This window comes from Bidens hawaiensis, unplaced genomic scaffold, assembly GCF_021521415.1.
Source record: "Bidens hawaiensis isolate Kalapana, Puna unplaced genomic scaffold, B.hawaiensis_p1.1 tig00030247_1, whole genome shotgun sequence".
NCBI lineage: Eukaryota > Viridiplantae > Streptophyta > Magnoliopsida > Asterales > Asteraceae > Bidens > Bidens hawaiensis.
In genome coordinates this window covers 60957-82980 of record NW_027495039.1, presented here as the reverse complement: position 1 = coordinate 82980, position 22024 = coordinate 60957, and the positions used below count along the sequence as shown (strand labels likewise).

General features: G+C 38.8%; 1 protein-coding gene across 1 annotated transcript; it reads left to right on the top strand.

Moving 5' to 3' along the window:
* Positions 1-11739: 11739 nt before the first annotated feature.
* Positions 11740-20422, top strand: LOC143580125 (putative methylesterase 12, chloroplastic). Its single transcript, XM_077063243.1, has 5 exons — positions 11740-12088; positions 17694-17933; positions 18502-18645; positions 18878-19012; positions 19876-20422. The coding sequence occupies exons 1-5, from the start codon at positions 11795-11797 to the stop codon at positions 20146-20148; spliced, it is 1086 nt and encodes a 361-aa protein (XP_076919358.1). The 5' UTR covers positions 11740-11794; the 3' UTR covers positions 20149-20422.
* Positions 20423-22024: the final 1602 nt, after the last annotated feature.

The window sequence follows — 22024 nt, the reverse complement described above, 5'->3', positions numbered from 1 at the left end:
GACCACATTATCTGAGAGAGTCCAACTGGAACGATCTACAACGTCTTTACGAGGCCCATACAAGGGTGCATGGTTTACCCCGCATGATAAGGAGTGTAGATACCATGCATTGGGAATGGGCTAATTGTCCAACTACATGGCGAGGTCAATACACACGAGGTGACCAAAAGGGACCAACGGTCAGCCTTCAAGCGATTGCTTCATACGACCTTTGGATTTGTTCGGCATTCTTTGGTTTTCCCAGTTCCAACAATGACATAACCGTCTTAGAACAGTCGCCTGTGATGGAGAGTTACATATTTATGACCATTCCCGTCGCTTCGTTTTAGGCTAACGATAACTTCTACCATCATGGGTACTATCTGGGTGATGGAATATATCCAGAGTAGGTCTGTAAGCGAACCGAACATTCGTTGAACAGTTCGTGAACCGTTCGGCGGGAAGTTCGTTTATGTTCGTTTATTTAATAAACAAACGAACATGAACACAAAATTTGTGTTCGTTTAATTAAACGAACGAACACGAACACATGTTCTGTTCGTTCATTTATGTTCATGAACGTTCGTTTATGTATTAATAGAAAATAATTAAATATTATCTGGATATGTCATTTGCTTAAAGGTTATATATTTGTTAATTTGTGTTCGTTTATGTGTTTTCATTTAAAATTGTTTGTGTTCATTCACATTGGTTCATATATATTTATTTATGTTTGTTTATCTTTGTTTAGTTGTGTTTGTTTAGATTTAAACAAAGGAACATAAACGAACACAAATGTCCATTTTTAAATAAACGCACATGAACATAATTATTTATTTGATTAATTATAAAGTTAAATGAACGAACACGAATATGTCCTTGTTCATGTTCATTCGATTCGTTTACAGGCTTTCAATATTCACATTGATGAATAAATCGGTATTATTCTCTAGCCTTTACCGATTTTATTTGTGTTCGTTTGTGTTCGTGAACCGTTCGTGAACACATTAATTTCCTTAATGAACGAACACGAACAAAAAATCTCGTTCGGTAAGTGTTCGTGAACCGTTCGTGAACACAATATTTTCTTAACGAACGAACATGAACAAGGCCGTGTTCGTGTTCGATCGGTTCGTTTACAGCCCTAATCCAGACTATGCGATAATCGTGAAAACATTCAGAGACCCGTTGGATGAAAAAAGACAGTATTTTAAGAAAGTACAGAGTCAGCGATAAAGGATATTGAGAGGTGTTTTGGGGTTCTTCAACAACGCTGGCATTTTGTTAAAAATTCGTGTCATCTATGGTCTTTAGAAAGAATGAAATGTGCTATGTATGCGTGTATCATAATGCATATCATGATCATCGAGGACGGAGGAAGAGCAATATGTCCAACTTTCATATCGGACTCGAATCCACCATGAACTCCAGCAGGTATGGAGTAAAACTCGAAAACTTGGATTTCGTGCGGTCAAGAGAGATACATAACGCACTAAAGGGGAATTTGGTCCAACATCTTTTGATGAATCGACATTTGCATAGTGAAAATGAGAATCAAAACGAGGGCAACAATGAAGACCATGATGACGACAACGAAGACGAAGAAGGTGAAGATGATGGAGACGAGTAGTTTTTTATGTTAATGTAATATTTATTTAATAAAATATTATTGTTATTTGATTATTCTTAATAAAAAATTAAAAAAAAAGTGTAAAAGTGACTGGGCGCCATGTGGCGCATAACGCCCATGGGTGGAAAGTTATGACTACATCTTGTCTTTGTAAAAAACCATAACTCTGACTGGGCTTCGCGTGGCGCTTAATTAGGGGTGAGCAAAAAACGGTTCGCAACCGTCAGAACCGGTGAACCGGAACCAAACCGGTGCCTCAGAACCGCTAATGTGTGTACCGGTTCGGTTCTCGGTTCTCAGAATTTGCAATAAACGGTTCCCGGTTCGGTTCTGGGTAAAACCGGTGGTTCTAGACTTGGAACCGAAGAACCGGAATATTCAAAACGTTTTAAATAAATTTACCAATCCTCATTTTTTATAGAGTAACTTATTAACCGGTATCTATTCAATCAATTTTTAATTCAAATCTTCTTTCTTTACGTTCAAGAACTAGCAACCATGATCAATTTTGATTTAAGTTATCAAGGTAATTTAATATAAAATGATATGATCTTCCATTAATCTATCATTCTAATGATTTATTTAACTTCGACACTTAGGTTTTAATAAAAAAAATATGACGGATGTTCATGTTGTAATCTAAATTAGTTTTACCGTGAAAGAACACATACAATTGTATAAACTTGTTTTGCAATTTGCAAAGTTTGCATAACTCATTTGATAAGTAAATGATCGAATCGGTTCTAGCCAGAACCGATTAGCAAGAACCGGCTTTAGCGGTTCTGGAACCGAACCGGTTTACTATAATAGGTTCCAGTTCCGGTTCTATTTTTCACTCATTTTCGGTTCCGGTTCCAGTTCGGTTCTCGCGGTTATTAACCGTTGCACAGCCCTACGCATAATGCCTAGGGGTGGGCCTTTATGACTACACATGATCTTACAACTTGAATTGGTTTAGAGGCGTTACAGAGAAAAAAAAAACCCATGCGTAGCAAATCAGAACTTTTCAATTTAATTGGTATATTGGAAAGTGTTGATCTTAGCCAAGACATGGACGATTAAAGATGGCCAGGGGATGAATCTGGGCGGTTCTGGTTCAATCCATAAGAAATCTATGTGAAACTGAAGAATAGGGTAAATCACAATTGTTGCCCTCTTCTCATTTCATAACTATATATAATACAATACATATCTTCTATATTTGAGATATTATCACAACAATAATTACCAAATATATGAGAATCATCTATCTAAATATTATATACAATATGAGTCCTATTATACCCCCATAGTCAAATCGGGGGGAGAATGTAAGCTGAGACTGGAGCGAAATTCATCAAATAATACTCGAGGAAGGCCTTTGGTGAACATATCAGCAATCTGGTGACGTGTTGGCATATGAAGGACACGAACCCAACCTCTTTGAACTTGTTCTCTGACAAAGTAAATACCTAAACTTTAATGTGCTTAATGCGTTGATTTTGAACTGGATTGCTATAGAGATAAATAGCACTGACATTATCACAGTAGACAAGAGTGGCCTGAGATAAAGGTCATCGCAGCTCAAGCAAAAGATTACGTAACCAACAAATTTCGGCAACCACATTCGCAACCCCACGGTATTCTGCTTCTGCGCTAGATTGAGATAGTAGGTTGGCGTTTAGAGGACCAAGATATCAGTTTGTTACCAAGATAAACGCAGTACCCGGAGGTGGAGCGTCGTGTATCCGGGCAGCCTCCTCAATCAGCATCGGTATAAGCTAAGAAAGAAAGGACAGCCGGACGACCGAGGGTGAGACCTAGGTCGGATGTTCCCTGAATATACCGGATTATTCGTTTTAGGGCATCCCAATGAGCGCTATGTGGCGCATGCATGTGCATACAAACTTGTTACACAGCGTATGTGATGTCAGGTCTTGTAAATGTGAGATATTGTAAGCACCAACGAGACTTTTATATAAGGTAGGGTTGTCAAATAAATCACCTGCTTGAGCTCCTAGTTTTGGGTTTGTGTCAACCGGTGTCGCCACCGGTTTACATGTTTGCGTACCAGCACGTTTGATAATATATTTAGCGTAAGCTTGTTGAGTTAAGAACATCGTGTCACCCTTTCTTGAAACAGAGATACCCAAAAAATATCTCAACGGGCCAAAATCTTTCATTGCAAACTCAGTTGCAAGACCCAAAAGTAACCGATGACGAAGAGCATCAGATGATGTAATAAGGAGAATATCATCAACATATAGTATGTAGGTTGTTTCATGTGTGTTGTGGAGCATGAATAAGGACGTATCACACTTACTTTGAGTAAATCCCAAGGTGAGAACGTAATCGGTGAACCTTTGGTACCAAGCTCTAGGTGCCTGCTTTAAACCGTATAGGGAATTCTTGAGGGAGCACACATGGTTTGGGAATTCCTTGTTACGAAAACCAATGGGTTGATACATATAGAGTGTTTCGTTCAATTTACCATGAATGAATGCATTTGTGACATCAAGCTGGTGTACCGGCCATGATTGTGACAAGGCTAACGATAAGACAGTGCGTATTGTGGCAAGTTTAACCACCGGACTAAACGTCTCACCACAGTTTACCCCCAGCCTGTTGTAGTCTCCCATCACATAATAAACGTGCTTTATATCTCTCCAAAGACCCATGTGAATGGAATTTATGTTTAAACAACCACATGCTTCTTATTACATTCATATGTGGTTGTCTCGGGACTAATTCCCACGTCTCACTTTTAATAAGTGCATTAAACTCGTTAGTCATGGCGTTTGACCATTCCGGTGTGGCTAGAGCGTGGATAGGGTTTTTTGGTACGGGAATTATGTTGGACGTATGTAAGTTAAAGATTTGTTTTGGTTTCGTAATGCCGTCCATGGCGCGGGTGCGCATGGCCCGGGATGGTGGTGGAGCCGCGGGGGGTACAGATTGGGTTGCAGAATGTGCTGGGAAGGAGTGAGTTGAGGTAGGTGAAATGGAGTGGGTTATGGAAGTGGGGTGGACGTTTGGGGTTGGTTGGGTTGTTAAAGTTGGGGTGGGTGGGATGTTGGTTCTGTTGTGTGAGAGGGTGAGCTGGAAAGGGTCGATGTAGGAGTTTGGAATTGGGGTTGTATGGTGGGTTGAATATTTTTATTTGAGTGGGCAGGGGACGAATAAGAGGTGGCAACTTGAGGCCAAAATGATGAGTGAAATGAACTATTGAGAAAGTCATATGATGGTTTAGGAGAATTTTGATGAGCAAATGGAAAAATTGTTTCATCAAAGACAACATGTCGGGATAAAGTTATCTGATTGGTGTGAAGGTTTAAACATGTGTATCCCCGATGATTTGACGGATACCCAAGAAAAACACATGGGATATATCAGGGAGCGAGTTTGTGGATAGTGGTAGATGGAATAAGAGGATAGCAAAGACACCCAAACACGCGTAAGTGATCGTAAGTGGGTGAGCGGTAATAGAGTAGTTGGGTAGGAGAAGAATAATTCGTGTTTTTATGAGGAAGTATGTTCAGTATGTAAGTAGCCATGTCAAGATCATGGTGCCAAAAATGGGGAGGGAGTGAAGAGTGATCAAGTAAGGTTCGTATGATATTATTGATATATCGGGTTGCTCGTTCGACCTTGCCATTTTGGGATGACGTGTGGGGACACGAATGGCGAAAATGCATGCCATTGGCAGCACAAAATTGTTTGAACGAATTATTGACATATTTAGTTCTGTTGTCACATTGCAAGGTTTTAATTTTTCGTTCGAATTGAGTTTTTATTTGTGTGTTAAAGGTAGTAAATGTGGTAAATGACTATGATTATTTGCAATGGGATAAGTCCACAAAAAATTACTATACTCATCTAAGAATAATATATAGTAACGATGTCCGGCAGAACTTAAAATAGGCGAAGTCTATAGATCACTATGGATAATATCAAACGGGAATAAAGTATAAGAATTTGAGTAATTAAACGGTAAACGAACACTTTTCCCAAAAACGCATGACTGACAAATACGCTTATTAGAGTTTGCAAAATTAATAAAACTAGAATTTTTCAAGGAACGTAATAAATTGTATCCCGGGTGACCAAGACGATGATGCCATAATTGTTGGGAGACAACATAAAATGTTGAGGGTGATTTGAGATTGGAGATCAGTGATGGTAGGAGTGTATAGAGATCACCGCTGCTGTTGCACCGGATTATAGGGATCCGGGTCTTGTAATCCTTCACAAGAAAACCAAAAGAATCAAACTCAATAGAAATCGAATTATCGATTGTAAGCTGAAGAACAGAAATAAGATTTTTTATTAACTGAGGGGCGTAAAGGACAGTTTTTAGTTTAAGGGGAGGGAATGGAGGAGGTAGGTTTTGATCGCCATAACCATTTACCGGAATAGTCGAGCCATTACCAACAACTATATTATGTTTAATTCCATTATTAAAATAAGAATGAAATTACCCGGGTTATTCGTCATGTGAGTGGTAGCACCGGTATCCAAAACCCATTGGTCGGGTGGGTTCAATGACATCGTATACAAGGCATGTTCAATGTTTATGGGCTGATATGCTGCATGATGTGCTTGATTGGGCCTTGGTCCAAGGATGCCACCACCGTGTTGGGTTGTGATGAAGATTGAGCTTGTGTAGGGTAGGGGCAAGGTGGTATAGCCCAAGGTGGAGATTGGGATGAGTAGTATAGATGTGGGGTTGTATGGGACGGACAATTTGGTGCAGGAAAATATTGTTGGGCTTGGTAATTATTTGACCAGTAATTGGTTTGATACGGGTACCCACGGCCTCTGCCGTATGACTGCTGTCCACGAACCCTGCCACGGGATCGACCTCGACCACGGTTACGTTCATTGGATTGATAGAAGCGGTAGTCGGCAACAGGGCCTGTGTTATTGTTGTTGTTGAAAGCACCAGGTTTAGTGGAGGTTTCATGAAGGGCGGTTCCAATGGCCATGGCACTTTCAGCTTTGCGGGTTTCTTCACGTAGGAGGCGAGACCGGGCAGAATAAAAACTAGGAAGTGGTTCAGTTTGTTGTAGAACGGTGGCAAACGGACCATAGGCTTCATTTAGACCTATCAGTTTCATGATGAGCTGAGAATCATCGATGATTTTCCCAACGTTTGCCAATTGATCGGAGAGCTTTTTAAGTTTTTGGCAGTATGCAGTAGCGTTAGGGAAATTGTCAATCCTTGTATCGGATAACTTATTGGCAAGATAGATGGCTCGAGTGGTTTTGTTGTCTTGAAAAATCTCAGCGAGTGCTTCCCAAGAAACACAAGCTGTAGAGTTTACCTTCATAATAGTATGGAGTAGGTCATTAGAGATGGTACCATATATCCATTGAAGGACAATGAAGTCGATACGTTCCCACTGTTCGGCTTCTTTTTGAGCATCTTCAGGTTTGGATGAGGCAGATTTGGGTGGGGCTTTTGTGGATAGGTGATCAAAAACCATGAATGCCGTACAATAAATTTTAAATAGCTCAGACCATGAAGTGTATTGAGCAGATTCCATCTCAAGGGTAATTGGAATACAATGCTTAATATTGGAAACGGTAACCGTCGGGTGTAGTTTCTGGTCCATTGTAATGTTTTAGTGAAGGAGAAGAGGGTGACTGAATGGAGAATAAAAGGCAGAAGCCGAGGAAGAAAGACGGGGAAGAGAGGGGCGGCGGTTTAGGGTAAGGATCAAAGGAGGCGCGATACCATGTAGAATAGGGTAAATCAAAATTGTTGCCCTCTTCTCATTATCATAACTGTATATATAATACAACACATATCTTCTATATTTGAGATATTATCACAACAATAATTACCGAATATATGAGAATCATCTATCTAAATATTATATGCAATATGAGTCCTATTAAAAACATCTCATCTTTGTCATATTTTCGTCAGATTATTGGGTTCAACATTTATATATCTTTCTCTATCTTTAAACTTAAAATTACACTAAAAATTACGGTTGTTTTTCTCTTTTTTAATTAAATAATATTTTTTTATACCTTTATCATTATTGTTCCTCATTATCCACTCATCTTTGTCATCTACTTTCAGAAAAATAACTGGATTTTCTCCTTCATCCACTCACAACACCCTAAACTATTCTCTACATTGTAAAAATCATCTAACACAAAATAGGGAATACGATGTGAATGCCCTTATCAAAGTAAATTGCTTTTCTTAAAGATAATTTAATACAAGACAAATGAATTATAATGATTTATTATATTCATAGCAATTTCATTCTCTCTTCATATCATTATCTCACACCAAAGATACTCTTAAAAAATATAGAATAAATAATTAATGAATCTCTAATTATAAGGCAGTTCGTAGTGGTGGGCGATAATGGGTTGTCGGGGGCGATAACACCGCCCCCGGGCTACAAAACGGGCGATTTTGGGCGGGCGACGTGCAGTTGTCGCATGTGCTCTTGTTTGTTTTATTATTATTATTATTATTATTATATGTTTTGTGTGAACCAAATTATATATATATATATATATATATATATATATATATATATATATATATATGTATGTATAAGGCTACAACACCATTACACCTCAAAAATAAAAACCTACCATTTACTGACTGGACGCCAACGTAAAACGCCCCATTTTATAGCCCCTCCACTACATATAGCCTAATGAGCGTGTCCTTTAAGAACTGAGATGAGTGACAAGTAAATAAAACCTTTTTTTTTCTATATTAATATATGCATATATAGATTAGCCATTTTAAGAATTATTTTTCTCTTGGACCTTGCTATCTACAAGATGACATGTACAAATAAGTTTAAGAGCACAAATTGGTTTGGGTTATAAACCGATCAAGTTAGGTCGATGGTTGGTCAAAACCGGTTTGACATGAACCGAATCACATTGGGAACCAATTGTGAGACAAGAATGTTCAATCCTATTTGGATTGATTTGATCTTGTCGGAACCGGTTTGGGATTACGAAAAACAAAAATTTGGCATGTCTTTTAAAATTGGGTCGGGTTTAAACCGGTTTCAAGGAGCGAGACTACTAACTAGTATACAAACAGACAGGATGGGCCGGTTCCAAACAGGCTTGGGCCATATCGATTTTTTTAGTGAACTGGGTCAGGTTATAAACTGCGTTAGCGGACCAAAACCTTTTTCTTACAACTCTAACAAAAGTCCACCAATCTACCATAATAAGAATTTTTTTTCGAAACTATAACTTTTTTAAACAAAAAAACTCAACACCACAAACAACCACATACATAAACGCAGAGAAGCCACCAAAACATACTAACAAGGAAACTACATGAACAAGAATTTATACCACTTTGACCAATCTATTTGGCTATTTTTGACCTAAACTTGTACCAAAAATATTCGGTTGGCTTTATGTCTCCAATCAGCTCGTCTATCTTAACCTCTTTACCCTCAAAGACTTTCTCGTTTCTCGCATTCCAAATTCTCTAACAAGCGACAATAACAATCCCGTGAAAAACCTTCTTCTCAACTTCGCCAAGTTCAATAGACTTATAGAGGTCTAATAAATATCTAACCATAATAGACTTATAAAAATAATAATAATAACAATAATAATAATAATAATAATAATATGACAGGACAAATATAAGGTTATGCGTAGTGAGGCTACAATTGTGAACGACGAGGGCGAGAACACCGTCCCCTAAGCGACAAACGGGCGGTAAGTGGAGGGGGCGATGGGAATCTGTCACCGGGTGAAGAGATGATGATGATGTGACGATCAGTGATTGAAGGGTGAGACAATTGTGGGCGAGAACACCGCGCCCCAGGGCTATATGTCATTCACATATCATAAAACGCATAATCTTGTAACCCATCACTATACATAGCCTTGACTATTAGTTCCATATGACATGACAAATATAATAGGTTATTAAATATTCATTTATTTAAATATTTTCAAACTACATTTCAGAATTATTAATTAATGTAGCATTCAACACCTAACCAGTAACCATCCTCTCTTACCAATCAAAAATAGTAGAGGCAGCTAAGTCCCAAATAGAGAGATTCACAAAATTGAAGGCTTTCACCTACACAAGGCGCCACCATTATCTAGCTTGTCTTTCCTCAAGTACCACATCAAATTAGGGAGTTCAAGCATGAAAAGAAAAACACATATAATTAAGTACAATGTTTTAAAAACTAATAACATGAATTTTAGATTTGTAATATTGAACTTCTACTTGCACGCGTATTTCTTTTACAAGAACACATCATGGCTTAGCTCATACAAGCGGCAATGAAAGCTATCTCATTTCTAGAATGACTAAATTTAGAAAGTGTTAGTTTTCAACATGTAATAAAACGGTTAAGTCCTAATTTAAGAACGGGAGAGTTGTCGTGGTTCATAGCAATAACATTTAAGAGTCCTAATAAAAGAATATACCATTAATTATTAATAAAAATTAAACATATAAATAGTGTTGAAAAAAACTTTTATTATAACAATGGTGTCCAACCCATACGAATTGAACCAACAAAGGGCACGGTTCAAATCCAACTAGTCTTATCCGAGTTTAACACCCATACCAACAACTCCTTTCACAATCCTGAAATTTTTAAACAAATTAAATATAAAAAAACATATTACAAAACTTATTGTTACAATTTTTCAATTTTATCTTGTGCATACATTCAAAAATAAAAACGTGTCTGTTTCGTAACATGTAATGAGGTGGCGATGAAATTCTCCTTTTCAGTGAAACACCTTTTCACTCAAAACCAAGAAAGAATATGCCCCACATCAACTCATATCCGTAGTAAAAACTAAAATGGTGAAAACATACCCATTAATTGGGTCGCTAATTTGGCTTCTAGCGTGGCCCTTTTCTTATTATTACTCTTTCCATTAATGAAAATCTAATCTTCATCTACATTAACCATGTTTTTTATTTTCCTTCTTTTCTCTCTTAACCTTATATAGTTTTCTATTACTTTTATAGTTTATTAATTTTTATTCCCTTTTTTAAACTCACATGTTTAACTAACCAATTAATCGAATACATTATATTTTTCAGGTTTTATTTTTCATTAGGTACCCAATGCATCGTACTTGGTAGCGCGAGTTTAAACATTACATATAAAAAAAAACAACAAAACAAGCACATTTCAATACCTTTTTTTATAGGGTGGGAAAGGGGGTTGCTTCTCTAGAGTAATCTAAAATTTAATCAATGCTACGACACCACCTTTTTTTACCCACCAAACTACTATAAACTACCTTAGAAACTTATCTTTCTACCCGAATTGATAGGGGTGATAAAAACTCTACCAGACAAGGGTACCCAAAGATACCCCCCTATTTTTAGACTTACTCTTTTATTCCTTTCTTAGGCTGAGGGGTGTGGGGCTTCAACCGGGGCGCTAGAGCCCCTCCGCTCGCGCCCCCAGGCGCTAACACCACACCACCGGGGCGCTAACGGGGGCGCTAACGGGGCGCTAACGCGAAAAACAATGCAAGCGTGAGCTGGTTAGCGGGAGAAGAGAGAGAGAGGAGCACACATTTTGAGGTATTTTGGACCGTTGGGAGCCAAAAAAAACAAAAAAATATATATATTTTCTATACAGGTTTACGAAAAAGAGCCGTTGAGCTCATATTAAATTAAAAAAAAATATTTTCTTAAACTATAAATATATACCTTTATAAAATATACTTCATTTCACAATTATACACCTTTCCTCCTAAAATCCTCTCAAAACTAACACAAAAAAAATGTCGTTGTTTGAATATATTTATAAAAAAATAAAAAAAAAAATTTCGCTGGAGCCCCTGCTGGAGCCCCTCCACACCAGGGGTCAGGGCTCCAACGGGGGCTCCAACAACCCCCTTATCCAGTTTCTCTCTCTGCCACACGTCATAATATTATTGGTTGGAGCCCCCACTAAAGCCCCCATTAAAGCCCGCCACACCCCTCAGCCTTATAACATATACGTTAAAACCGAAAAACTTTAAGCTTGTCACAACATCCCAATTCTCAATGGTATATATATCCTATTAAAGCCTCACAGGTACCTTCACCTAATCCCTCTCTTTCTCTTTCCCTGTACACCCTAATCAAACACAATACATGCATACATATACTACACCTCTCATCATTTTGTTTTATACGCAACCCTCTTCCTCAAATTCCTCTCTGTAATGGGTAATCGATTCAGCTGCAAGACCAAGACTTCCAGTAATAATAATAATAATAATAATAATAATGGGTCCAAAAGCAGCCGGAGATTCGGCAGCACAAACCGATCACAGCGCAAGCTACCATCAGACGAAGAGCTGTTGCATATGCAAGCTCTGTCTTTAGCTATTCAACACCACCAATCGTCTCAGCGCTTTGAAGGGTCCATGTCTCGCCGGATTGGATCCACCAGTTCCCGTCGCCGGAGTAACCCTCTTTCCGATCCGGCCTTGACCACACCCAAACAGCAAAAACAAGTGAGTTTTTGGTTTGATTTTAATTTTTCTTTTGTGGGTGTTAATTATTAAATACATATGATTAATTTGGTAAAAGGTGTGTATGAAAAACAAAAGGTGAATTTGATTTGGTTTAGGGATTTGAATAGCCTAAAAAGGAGGAGTAACATCTTCTTAATCATGTAGCCTTTTTTGGCGTTGACTTTTTATTAAATGTCAGTCACTGGTCCTAGTATTCTTGTACTAAAAGAGGCCATAACTCACTTGAGATCGGCTAGTTAAAGCTCAAACTGAGTCAAGCTTAAATGAGTTCGAGACGAAATTCGCTTGTGAGCTGGCTCCCGAACCTAAACGCTCCTATTATTTATACAAATTTTTATTTAATATATTATTATAATAATTTTTATTATTATGTATAGAATTATGATAAAAGTAAATAAATATTATAAATTATGTTATATAAAAAATTATAATTAAAATGTATACAAAAAAATAAGTATGAATATAAGTAGATAATTAATGAATAATAACTGAGACAAGGCCGTGCTTTCAAAACTACTCACGAGCCGGGCTCGAGCCTTAGAAATAGAGGTCGAAACTAGCCGCGCTTGGAATTGAATATTAGATATTAGTATATTTGGCATGTATATCGATTTATTAGAGAAGAATATTTGTTTGTTAGGTATATCCCTAAATAGATGGGATATCTCTTGTATATATGTAATTGGTCTTTGACATAATGAGGCAACGAAATATACCTTCTTTCATGGTATCATCAGCCTAAACCTACCGCCGCCATCCCTCTCCTCCTTCATCTGTCGCCGGCGATAACCCACCCCCCTTCGATCCTTTCTCTATCACCTCTGTAATGGATTCCAAACTTCACCCCGCTATCACCGTTTCTAACATCAAACACGCCGTCCCTATCACCCTCGACAACGAGACCGGCCAATACACTTCGTGGTCGGAACTATTCAAGATACACTGCCGAGCGTATCAAGTCTCCGATCACCTTCTACCAAAACCCATCCCTGCTGCCACCACCTCATCCTCGGAAAAACGGACTGCCGAGGAAATCGCGGCTGCCCTTGCTGTTGCTGACCTTTGGGATCGGTTGGATGCCATAGTCCTCCAATGGATCTATGGCACCATCTCCCTTGACCTTCTCAACACAATTCTTAAACCGAACACAACTGCCCGTGAAGCTTGGACCACACTCAAGACCTTATTCCAAGACAACAAATCCTCAAGAGCCATATACCTCACTCAGAAACTAAATAACACCCGTCTCGATAATTTTGAAAACATGGCTGCCTATTGCCAGGAGGTCAAGGTCATATGCGATCAACTCGCTAACGTGGAGGCACCCCTCACGGATGAAAAGATGGTATAACAACTCGTCACCGGGTTAAACGAGCAATACGAAGGGATTGCTATGTTGATCTCGAATCTTCAACCACTTCCCTCGTTTCACGAGGCACGCTCCAAACTTATGCGTGAGTATGATCGAAAGACCAACATGACCCTTCATGCATCACAGACCGCGGGAACCGCACTTCACGCCGCAACCTCTCAAAAAGCCGAGACCCAAACCATCAAGTCGGACCAGCGATTCACCTCTGACTCACAAACTGACCGTGGCAGAGGCCAGGGCAGGTCCCGAGGACGCAGTCGTGGCCGATATGGCGGTCGTGGCCCACCCAGGCGCAACCACCAACAGCAGCCCCAACAACCGTTTTCTTCGGTTCAAGGGCAGTGGGTTTTCCAGCCCTCGTGGGGACACGGTTCACATACAAATCAATGACCTGCTCAACCACCGTGCCCATACCCAACCACCCCTCGGTCCACTGGTAGTCAAACTCCGGGTATTCTCGGCCCACGACCTAATCTGGCGTATGCAGCTGGTTATGCCCCGACCGACATTGAACAGGCTCTATATACAATGTCACTCAACCCACCGGATACTCCATGGGCTATGGATAGCGGAGCAACCACCCGTATGACCAACCAACCAGGTAACTTCACGTCTTACTTTAATAAGTGCACTCATCGTAATATTATCGTTGGAAACGGAACTACTGTTCCGATTCTTGGACAAGGCAATCAAACTTTACCCCCCACCGTTTCCGCCCCTTAAATTAACCAATGTCCTCTACGCCCTAATTTAATCCATAATCTCTTATCTGTTAGACGTTTAGTCACAGACAATTGGGTTTCTATTGAATTTGACCCTTTTGGTTTTTCTGTGAAGGACCTCAAGACGCGGACCCCTATCCTTCGATGCAACAGTACCGGTGATTTGTATTTTCTGACGCCACAAATACTATCAAAAATCAAGTCTCCATCAGCAAATGTGGCGATCTCACAAACACTGTGGCATCGTCTTGGTCACCCGGGCTCATGTCCTTTGCAGTCTCTCAAGAAGTCCTCATTTATTTCCTTTTCTAAGTCCAATAAACGTGTCTGCGAACCGTGATTTTTTGGGAAAAGTGTGAAACTCCCTTTTATTAGTTCTTGTAATCGCACTTATTTACCTTTTGAGATTGTTCACAGTGACCTTTGGACCTCACCAATCTTGAGTTCCGGGGGTCACCGCTACTATGTTCTATTTATTGATGATTTTTCTGATTTTATATGGACATTCCTAATCAGTAGAAAATCACAAGTTTTCTCAATATTTCAAAATTTTATAACCTAATTAACACACAGTTCGGCAAACGCATTAAACAATTACAATGCGACAATGGCAAAGAATATATAAATAATCAATTTCACCAATTCTTTAACCAACATGGTATGACGTTCCGTCTATCATGCCCTCATACATCCTCACAAAATGGTAAAGCGGAACGCAAAATCCGCACCATCAACAACATGGTTCGCACCCTTCTTGCACAATCCAACCTACCCAACACTTATTGGCACTATGCCCTTGAAACCGCCACCTATCTCCTAAACATCCTACCAAATAGACCAAATAACCTTAACAACCCCACCAATGTTCTATACAACTGTCAACCATCTTATACTCATCTTCGGATGTTTGGATGCCTTTGCTACCCTCTCAAACCATCCACCACAATACACAAACTTGAATACCGGTCGAACGCATGTGTGTTTCTTGGGTATCCACCCAACCATCGCGGATACCTATGTTTTGATCTCAAAACCCGTCAAATGATTACGTCCCGACATGTAATCTTTGACGAAGCCACCTTCCCCTATGTCAACACTCCACACCCGACCCGTACACCTTTCTGTTTGAACCGCCTTACCCTACCCTCTGGTCAAACATCCAAGACACTTCTCACACATCATCTTCTCAACCCCCACTCAATGCTACACCGGCCAATATGTCTACCCCACCCATCACCCCGATACACAACACTACACCCAACATCCCCTCTAGCACACCGCCATCCACCAATCACAATTCACCCCAAACCCCAGTTCACACTTCAAACGAACCGATTCCACAACACTACGAACCTCGTTCGGTTACTACCTCCCCGCCCATTCTTACTTACTCTCGTCTCTCAAAACCCGTTACCACTCCCACCCACACCGTACCCAGCCAACCCATGCCACCAACCTCACCACCACCTCCTACGCCCCCCTTCCTACTCGCACCATGCGCACGCGAGCAATGGATGGGATCTCAAAGCCGAAACCCCATTTCAGCCTTCACACCACACACGTCGAACCGATACCCAAATCGCCTAAATCTGCCTTGTCCACACCGGTATGGCGAAACGCTATGCACAACGAGTACGATGCCCTTATTAAAAATGAGACGTGAGAGTTAGTCCCACGCCAACCAAATATGAATATCATTCGATGCATGTGGTTATTCAGGCATAAGTTCAGATCTGACGGGTCATTGGAGCGCTATAAAGCGCGTTTGGTGTGTGATGGTCGTAGTCAGCAAGTTGGTATTGATTGTGGTGAAACATTTAGCCCTGTTGTCAAACCGACTACTATTCGCACAGTCCTTCCCATTGCTTTATCTCAGTCATGGGCGGTGCATCAACTTGATGTCACCAATGCTTTTCTTCACGGGAACTTAAACGAGACAGTCTACATGCACCAACCTATGGGTTTTCGAGATAACAGGTCTCCAGATCATGTTTGCTTGCTTAAAAAGTCACTATACGGACTGAAACAAGCCCCTCGAGCTTGGTATCAACGGTTTACCGAATTTGTTCTCTCCTTGGGATTCAAACAAAGCAGAAGCGACAACTCGCTTTTTATTTACCATCATGGTTCCGAAACCGCATAATTGTTACTATATGTGGACGACATCATTCTCACGACATCGTCTGAGAAACTCCGTCTAAACCTGATGAATCATCTGAGTTCGGAATTTGCAATGAAAGATTTGGGACCGCTAAGTTATTTTTTGGGGATATCGGTAACACGAACAGGTGACAAAATGTTCCTGTCACAGCAGAATTATGCGCAAGACATTATAAATCGAGCCGGTATGACTTCCTGCAAACCGGTTGCAACCCCGGTTGACACTAAAGGAAGCTTCCGGCAAGCGGACCAGAGTTTGAAGACCCGTCTCTCTACAGAAGCTTGGCAGGAGCCCTCCAATATCTCACCTTTACGAGACCAGACATATCTTACGCGGTTCAGCAGGTTTGCATGCATATGCATTCCCCGCGTCTTCCGCATTGGGATAGCTTGAAACGTATTATACGATATCTTCGGGGCACTTCTCATCTCGGGCTCACTCTTGGACCGCTAACTTCGACCTCTTTACGGGCCTACACTGATGCCGACTGGGCAGGGTGTCCGGACACTCGTCGGTCCACGTTGGGATATTGCGTATACTTCGACAACAACTTGCTAGCTTGGTCCTCAAAACGCCAATCATCCATCTCCCGATCCAGTGGCGAAGCCGAATACCGAGGTATTGCAAATGTAGTTGCCGAAATCTGCTGGATTCAAAACCTCCTTCTGGAACTACATAGACCTGTTACACAGGCTTCTTTGGTGTATTGTGATAACATGAGTTCCATTTATTTATCTGGTAACCCGGTGCAACATCAACAAACAAAACACATTGAACTTGATATTCACTTTGTTCGTGAACAAGTTCAACGGGGTCTCGTACGCGTTCTACACGTCCCATCCCGTTATCAAATTGCTGACATATTTACGAAGGGTCTTCCGAAAGTTTTATTTGAAGATTTTCGTACCAGTCTCAGCCTTCGTGAACCTCCAGCTTCGACTCGACTGTGGGGGTCTATTAGATATTGGTATATTTGGCATGTATATCGATTTATTAGAGAAGAATATTTGTTTGTTAGGTATATCCCTAAATAGATGGGATATCTCTTGTATATATGTAATTGGTCTTTGACATAATGAGGCAAAGAAATATACCTTCTTTCATTGAAAACTATTCACAAGCTGAGATCAAGCTTGAAAAGCTACTCGCAAGCCGAGCTTGAGTCTAGACGAGTTTTTGGCCGAGTCTTGCTTTTAAAGCAGTTTATTTGCTTAATTATTTAGGAAACTTTAATTTTATAACTATTTCTTTTAAAAATTTTGGTGAAAATTCTGATGAATTGATTGTTTTTCAACTATCTAACATACTTATAAAATGTTTTTTATCCAGTCACCTGAATTTTTGGAAAATCTTGAAACCAAGGAAATTGTTTTAATACACGGAGAAGGATTTGGAGCATGGTGTTGGTACAAAACTATTGCTTTGTTAGAGGAATCGGGATTGATTCCAACCGCTTTAGATCTAACAGGATCCGGGATCGATTTGAAAGACACTAATAATGTCACGACACTCGAGGAATATTCAAAACCGATAATCGATTATTTGCAAAATTTACCAGAAGACGATAAGGTAAATAAGCTTCGTTTATTTAATAAACAAACGAACATGTGTGTTCGTTTACGTTCATTTATGTTTGTTTGTTTACGTTCGTTTCTACTCGTTAGTTTGTGTTTGTTTTTTTATATATTTATTTAAAATAATTATGTTCATTACGATTTAAGTTTAATTCTATGAAATTAAAGTATCACCTCTTACAATTTAGTCTAATTATATTAAAGTTTTTAGGCCCAACAGACTGATGTTCACGTTTACTTTTAATTGGTGTTAACCGAATAACCATTCTTTTATATTATTAACAAACGAACACAAAACGTTCTTGTGTTCTTAACCAACAAACACGAACTAGAAAACCTCATTCGTTTAATTGTTCGTGTTCGATCGTTTGTTCAATGAAAGTTAAAGTTAAAGTTAAATGAACGGACACGAACATGCTTATATATTTCTTTATGATAAAAACAATAGCTCTGCTATTTTTTGATACCAGGAACTACTATAGCGTTGCTATATGTGTGATATTGTACTGTGTATATTTGTTTTTAAGTGATGTGATTTTGTATTATTTGTTCAATTTCTTTAGGTAATATTAGTGGGACATAGTAGTGGTGGCGCTTGTGTTTCGTATGCATTGGAACATTTTCAACAAAAGATTTCAAAGGCGGTTTTTTTGTGTGGTACGATGGTATCTGATGGACAAAAGCCCTTTGATGTGTTTGCTGAACAGGTGTGTGTTTTATCAACGTAATTCATATTGCGTGCTATTTTTTTAATAATGAGTAAGTGATATTGAAGTATGTCGTATTGGAAATAAAGAGTTGATTAATATGATTCACGTTTTGCAAATGATGCAACCTTTGACTTTAAAGGTCAAACATACTACTAGTTAGTCTCACCTCAAAAGTCAAAGTCATTGTACTTTTTTTTAATTATTTTCTTACAACATATATTATTTCCAGCTGGGATCCGCAGAACAATTTATGAAGGAATCAAATTTTCTAATACATGGAAACGGAAAAGATAATCCCGCAACTGGATTTATGTTTGAAAAACAACAAATGCGCGGTTTATATTTCAATCAATCTCCTGGAAAGGTAATTTATACTTATTATTACAATATCTATAATGTATTTATCGGGGAAACAATTTAGAAGGTTGTAGGCCTGTAAATAAGTCGAATGTTCAGTGAACAGTCCTTGAACAGCTCGGCAAGAAGTTTGTTTGCATTCGCTTATTTAATAAACGAACGAACATGAACACATGTCTCGTTGTTTCATATATGTTCGTTCTACATTTATTTAAGATAGTCAGTTTACTTTCGGTAATGTGTTCATTAAAATTTTTTGGACATACTATAAGTTAATCTAGATTTACAGCTTTCAGGCCTAACACATTGTTTATAACTAGTTTTATTCGTTCATCTATTTTCAGTTACGTTCCTGAACCATCCGTTTGCACCGTTAACGAATGAACACAAAGCTGTTCATTTTCTTAACGAACGAACACAAACAAGAAAACGACGTTTGTTTAATTGTTCATGCTCGATCATTTGTTCGGTTAAAGTTAAACGAACGAACACGGACATGTTCATTTTCTTAACGAGCAAACACGAATAAGAAAACCACGTTCCTTTTGTTGTTCATGCTCGATCATTTGTTCGGTTAACGTTAAACCAACGAACACGAGCATGTTCATTTTCTTAATGAACGCAAACGAGAAAGAATACCCGATTCGTTTAATTGTTTGTGTTCGATAGTTTGTTCAGTTAAAAGTTAAAGAACCAACACCAACTTGCTTCATTCATGTTTGTTCAGCTTAGTTACATGTCACGGAAGGTGCATAAACAGTGGGCCTTGGAAACTTTAAGCCGTTTGACCTATTTGACCGCTAGTGATAATCATAAAACATAATAAAGATATTGACTTTTTCATGTCATATACGATTGACTTAATTGCAGGATATTGCACTAGCTATGGTTTCCATGAGGCCCATTCCGCTCGGGCCCATTATGCAAAGCCTCTCATTATCGAAAGAAAAATATGGAAAGGGCCGGCGATTCTACATCCAAACACTAGAAGATCACGCGCTTTCACCTGACATTCAAGAAAAACTCGTGAGAGAGAATCCACCCGAAGGCGTTTTCAAGATCAAAGGTAGCGATCATTGCCCCTTTTTCTCAAAACCACAATCTTTACACAAAATATTACTCGAGATTGCTCAAATCGTGTAGCAAAATGGGATTGTTAATGAATCAATTAATACGAGTAATGTAAGGGTTATAGAAACTGAGATGTTTTGTTTTAATGTTTCTTTTTTTATTTTATATTTAATTATGCAATGTTTATTTAGAGTTGTAAAAGTTGTTAATTTGTTCATAGTTGCGGGTTACCAAGTACATTGATTGATATAGCATCACTTTTGTGTGCCATGTGTTTTGAGATTACAATTATTGCACCTTCAAATGTATTTTAGGATTTAAATATTATATTAAAGTATGAAAATACGATAACAGAAATTATTTGCTGTATCAAACTAATAAACGAGCATCTTGCCATGTTACATTGGTTTGTATTTTTAATGTTATTTTTATATTTAGATATGATTTCGATTTGTTGCTTCTAAAATAAACTATTCTTATTTTCCTATGGTTACTGTTTTTCTTTAAACAATTTCTACACTGAAAAGCCATTCGATTTGGTTTAGTAATCCAATAATTGAGGTGTTGAATATTTGAATTTGAACACAAACCACGAGTTGATGGGTCACCAAACTTTTGAATTACACGACAACTTATAAGATGGGCTATGTTCCAACTAAAGAAGACAAGGCGGCCGAGTGGTTGAAAAGTGCGACGATGAGAAGGAGAATTCATAGAGTGATAATGTGTACAAATAAATAAGTGGCTTACGTGTTCAACTCAAGCAAAATAGAAGTTAAAAAGTCAAAACCCTATTTAATGGTGGCAGATGGAGATGGAGATGGAGATGGAGTGGAGGTCTAAAGGTCAAAATAGAATCGTATATTCTTACGCTATGTGTTGTTACCGAAGTCGATTTCTTAATTCATCTAATAATAGTGTGTCATGCGGTACTACTGAATGCTGACTGTATACTCGCTGAAACCGTCTGGGCGTGTTGTGGTTCAGGTGAACGATGACTTAAACGAATTTTATGATTTTTTTAATTTAAAAAAGAATATATATTAAAAGATAACTTTTATAATAAAGATAAAAAGTATACAAATACGCATTGCTTGAGGTGCACGCATATTATGTATATATGTGTAAACCCTTGGGTGGGCAAAAGTGAAATTGCACTAATTTTGACGTTATTTTACTAATCTCGTGAAAATAACGTTAAAAGTGGCGGAAGGTTAATCAGGCATCATGTGGTGGCGTTGATAGCCGAAAGACGAGGGTACATGCACCAATCAGCCGGTATCCCGATGATTGAGTGCTATGTGCTTTATGTCCAAGGCTTGATGCAAAACTACTATCGAGCCGGGAGTCTCACCGGAAGCAGCCTCTCTATCCCTATGGGGTAGAGGTAAGGCTGTCTACATCTTACCCTCCTCAGACCCTACCATAGCTTTGCTATTGGTGGGATATACTGAGTACGATGATGATGATAAAAAGTATACAAATAAAAAACCAAAACTTATATATAAAAAAACAAAATTACATGTTAGTTTTTTAAAATCACAACCCAAACAATACAAATTATAATAAACGTAATGAATGAAAAAAAAACATAAAATAGAAAAAAAAAAAATAGTTGGTCCAAGTCCAATAATCTTTCAAATATAAAAGGACCTAACAAAAATTAGATAAAAAATAAACAAAAAAAAGTGAATCTCTCTTTCTTCTCCACCCTTCCCTTTTTCTTTCTTCATCACCTTCCTTCTTCTCTTTCTTGGAATCCATAGGTTGCAATGAAAAAAAGAAAAAGCAAAAACCACCAATCACCTTCCTTTTGTCTTCAGCAGCCGCGTCCTAGCTCACGGCGGATCGCAAAAGTCTGTTTGCGTCGCGGTTCGCGAGATGCGGGAATGGTGTGCGTCATCTACGTGGATCGCACCACCCTCTTTGCAGCTCCACTCGTGGACGA

Coding starts and splice junctions, on each gene's coding strand:
- LOC143580125 (XM_077063243.1), top strand. CDS start 11,795: ATGGGTAATCGATTCAGCTGCAAGACCAAGACTTCCAGTAATAATAAT. Junction 12,089..17,693: donor CACCCAAACAGCAAAAACAA/GTGAGTTTTTGG, acceptor TTTTTTATCCAG/TCACCTGAATTTTTGGAAAA. Junction 18,646..18,877: donor TTGATGTGTTTGCTGAACAG/GTGTGTGTTTTA, acceptor TATTATTTCCAG/CTGGGATCCGCAGAACAATT.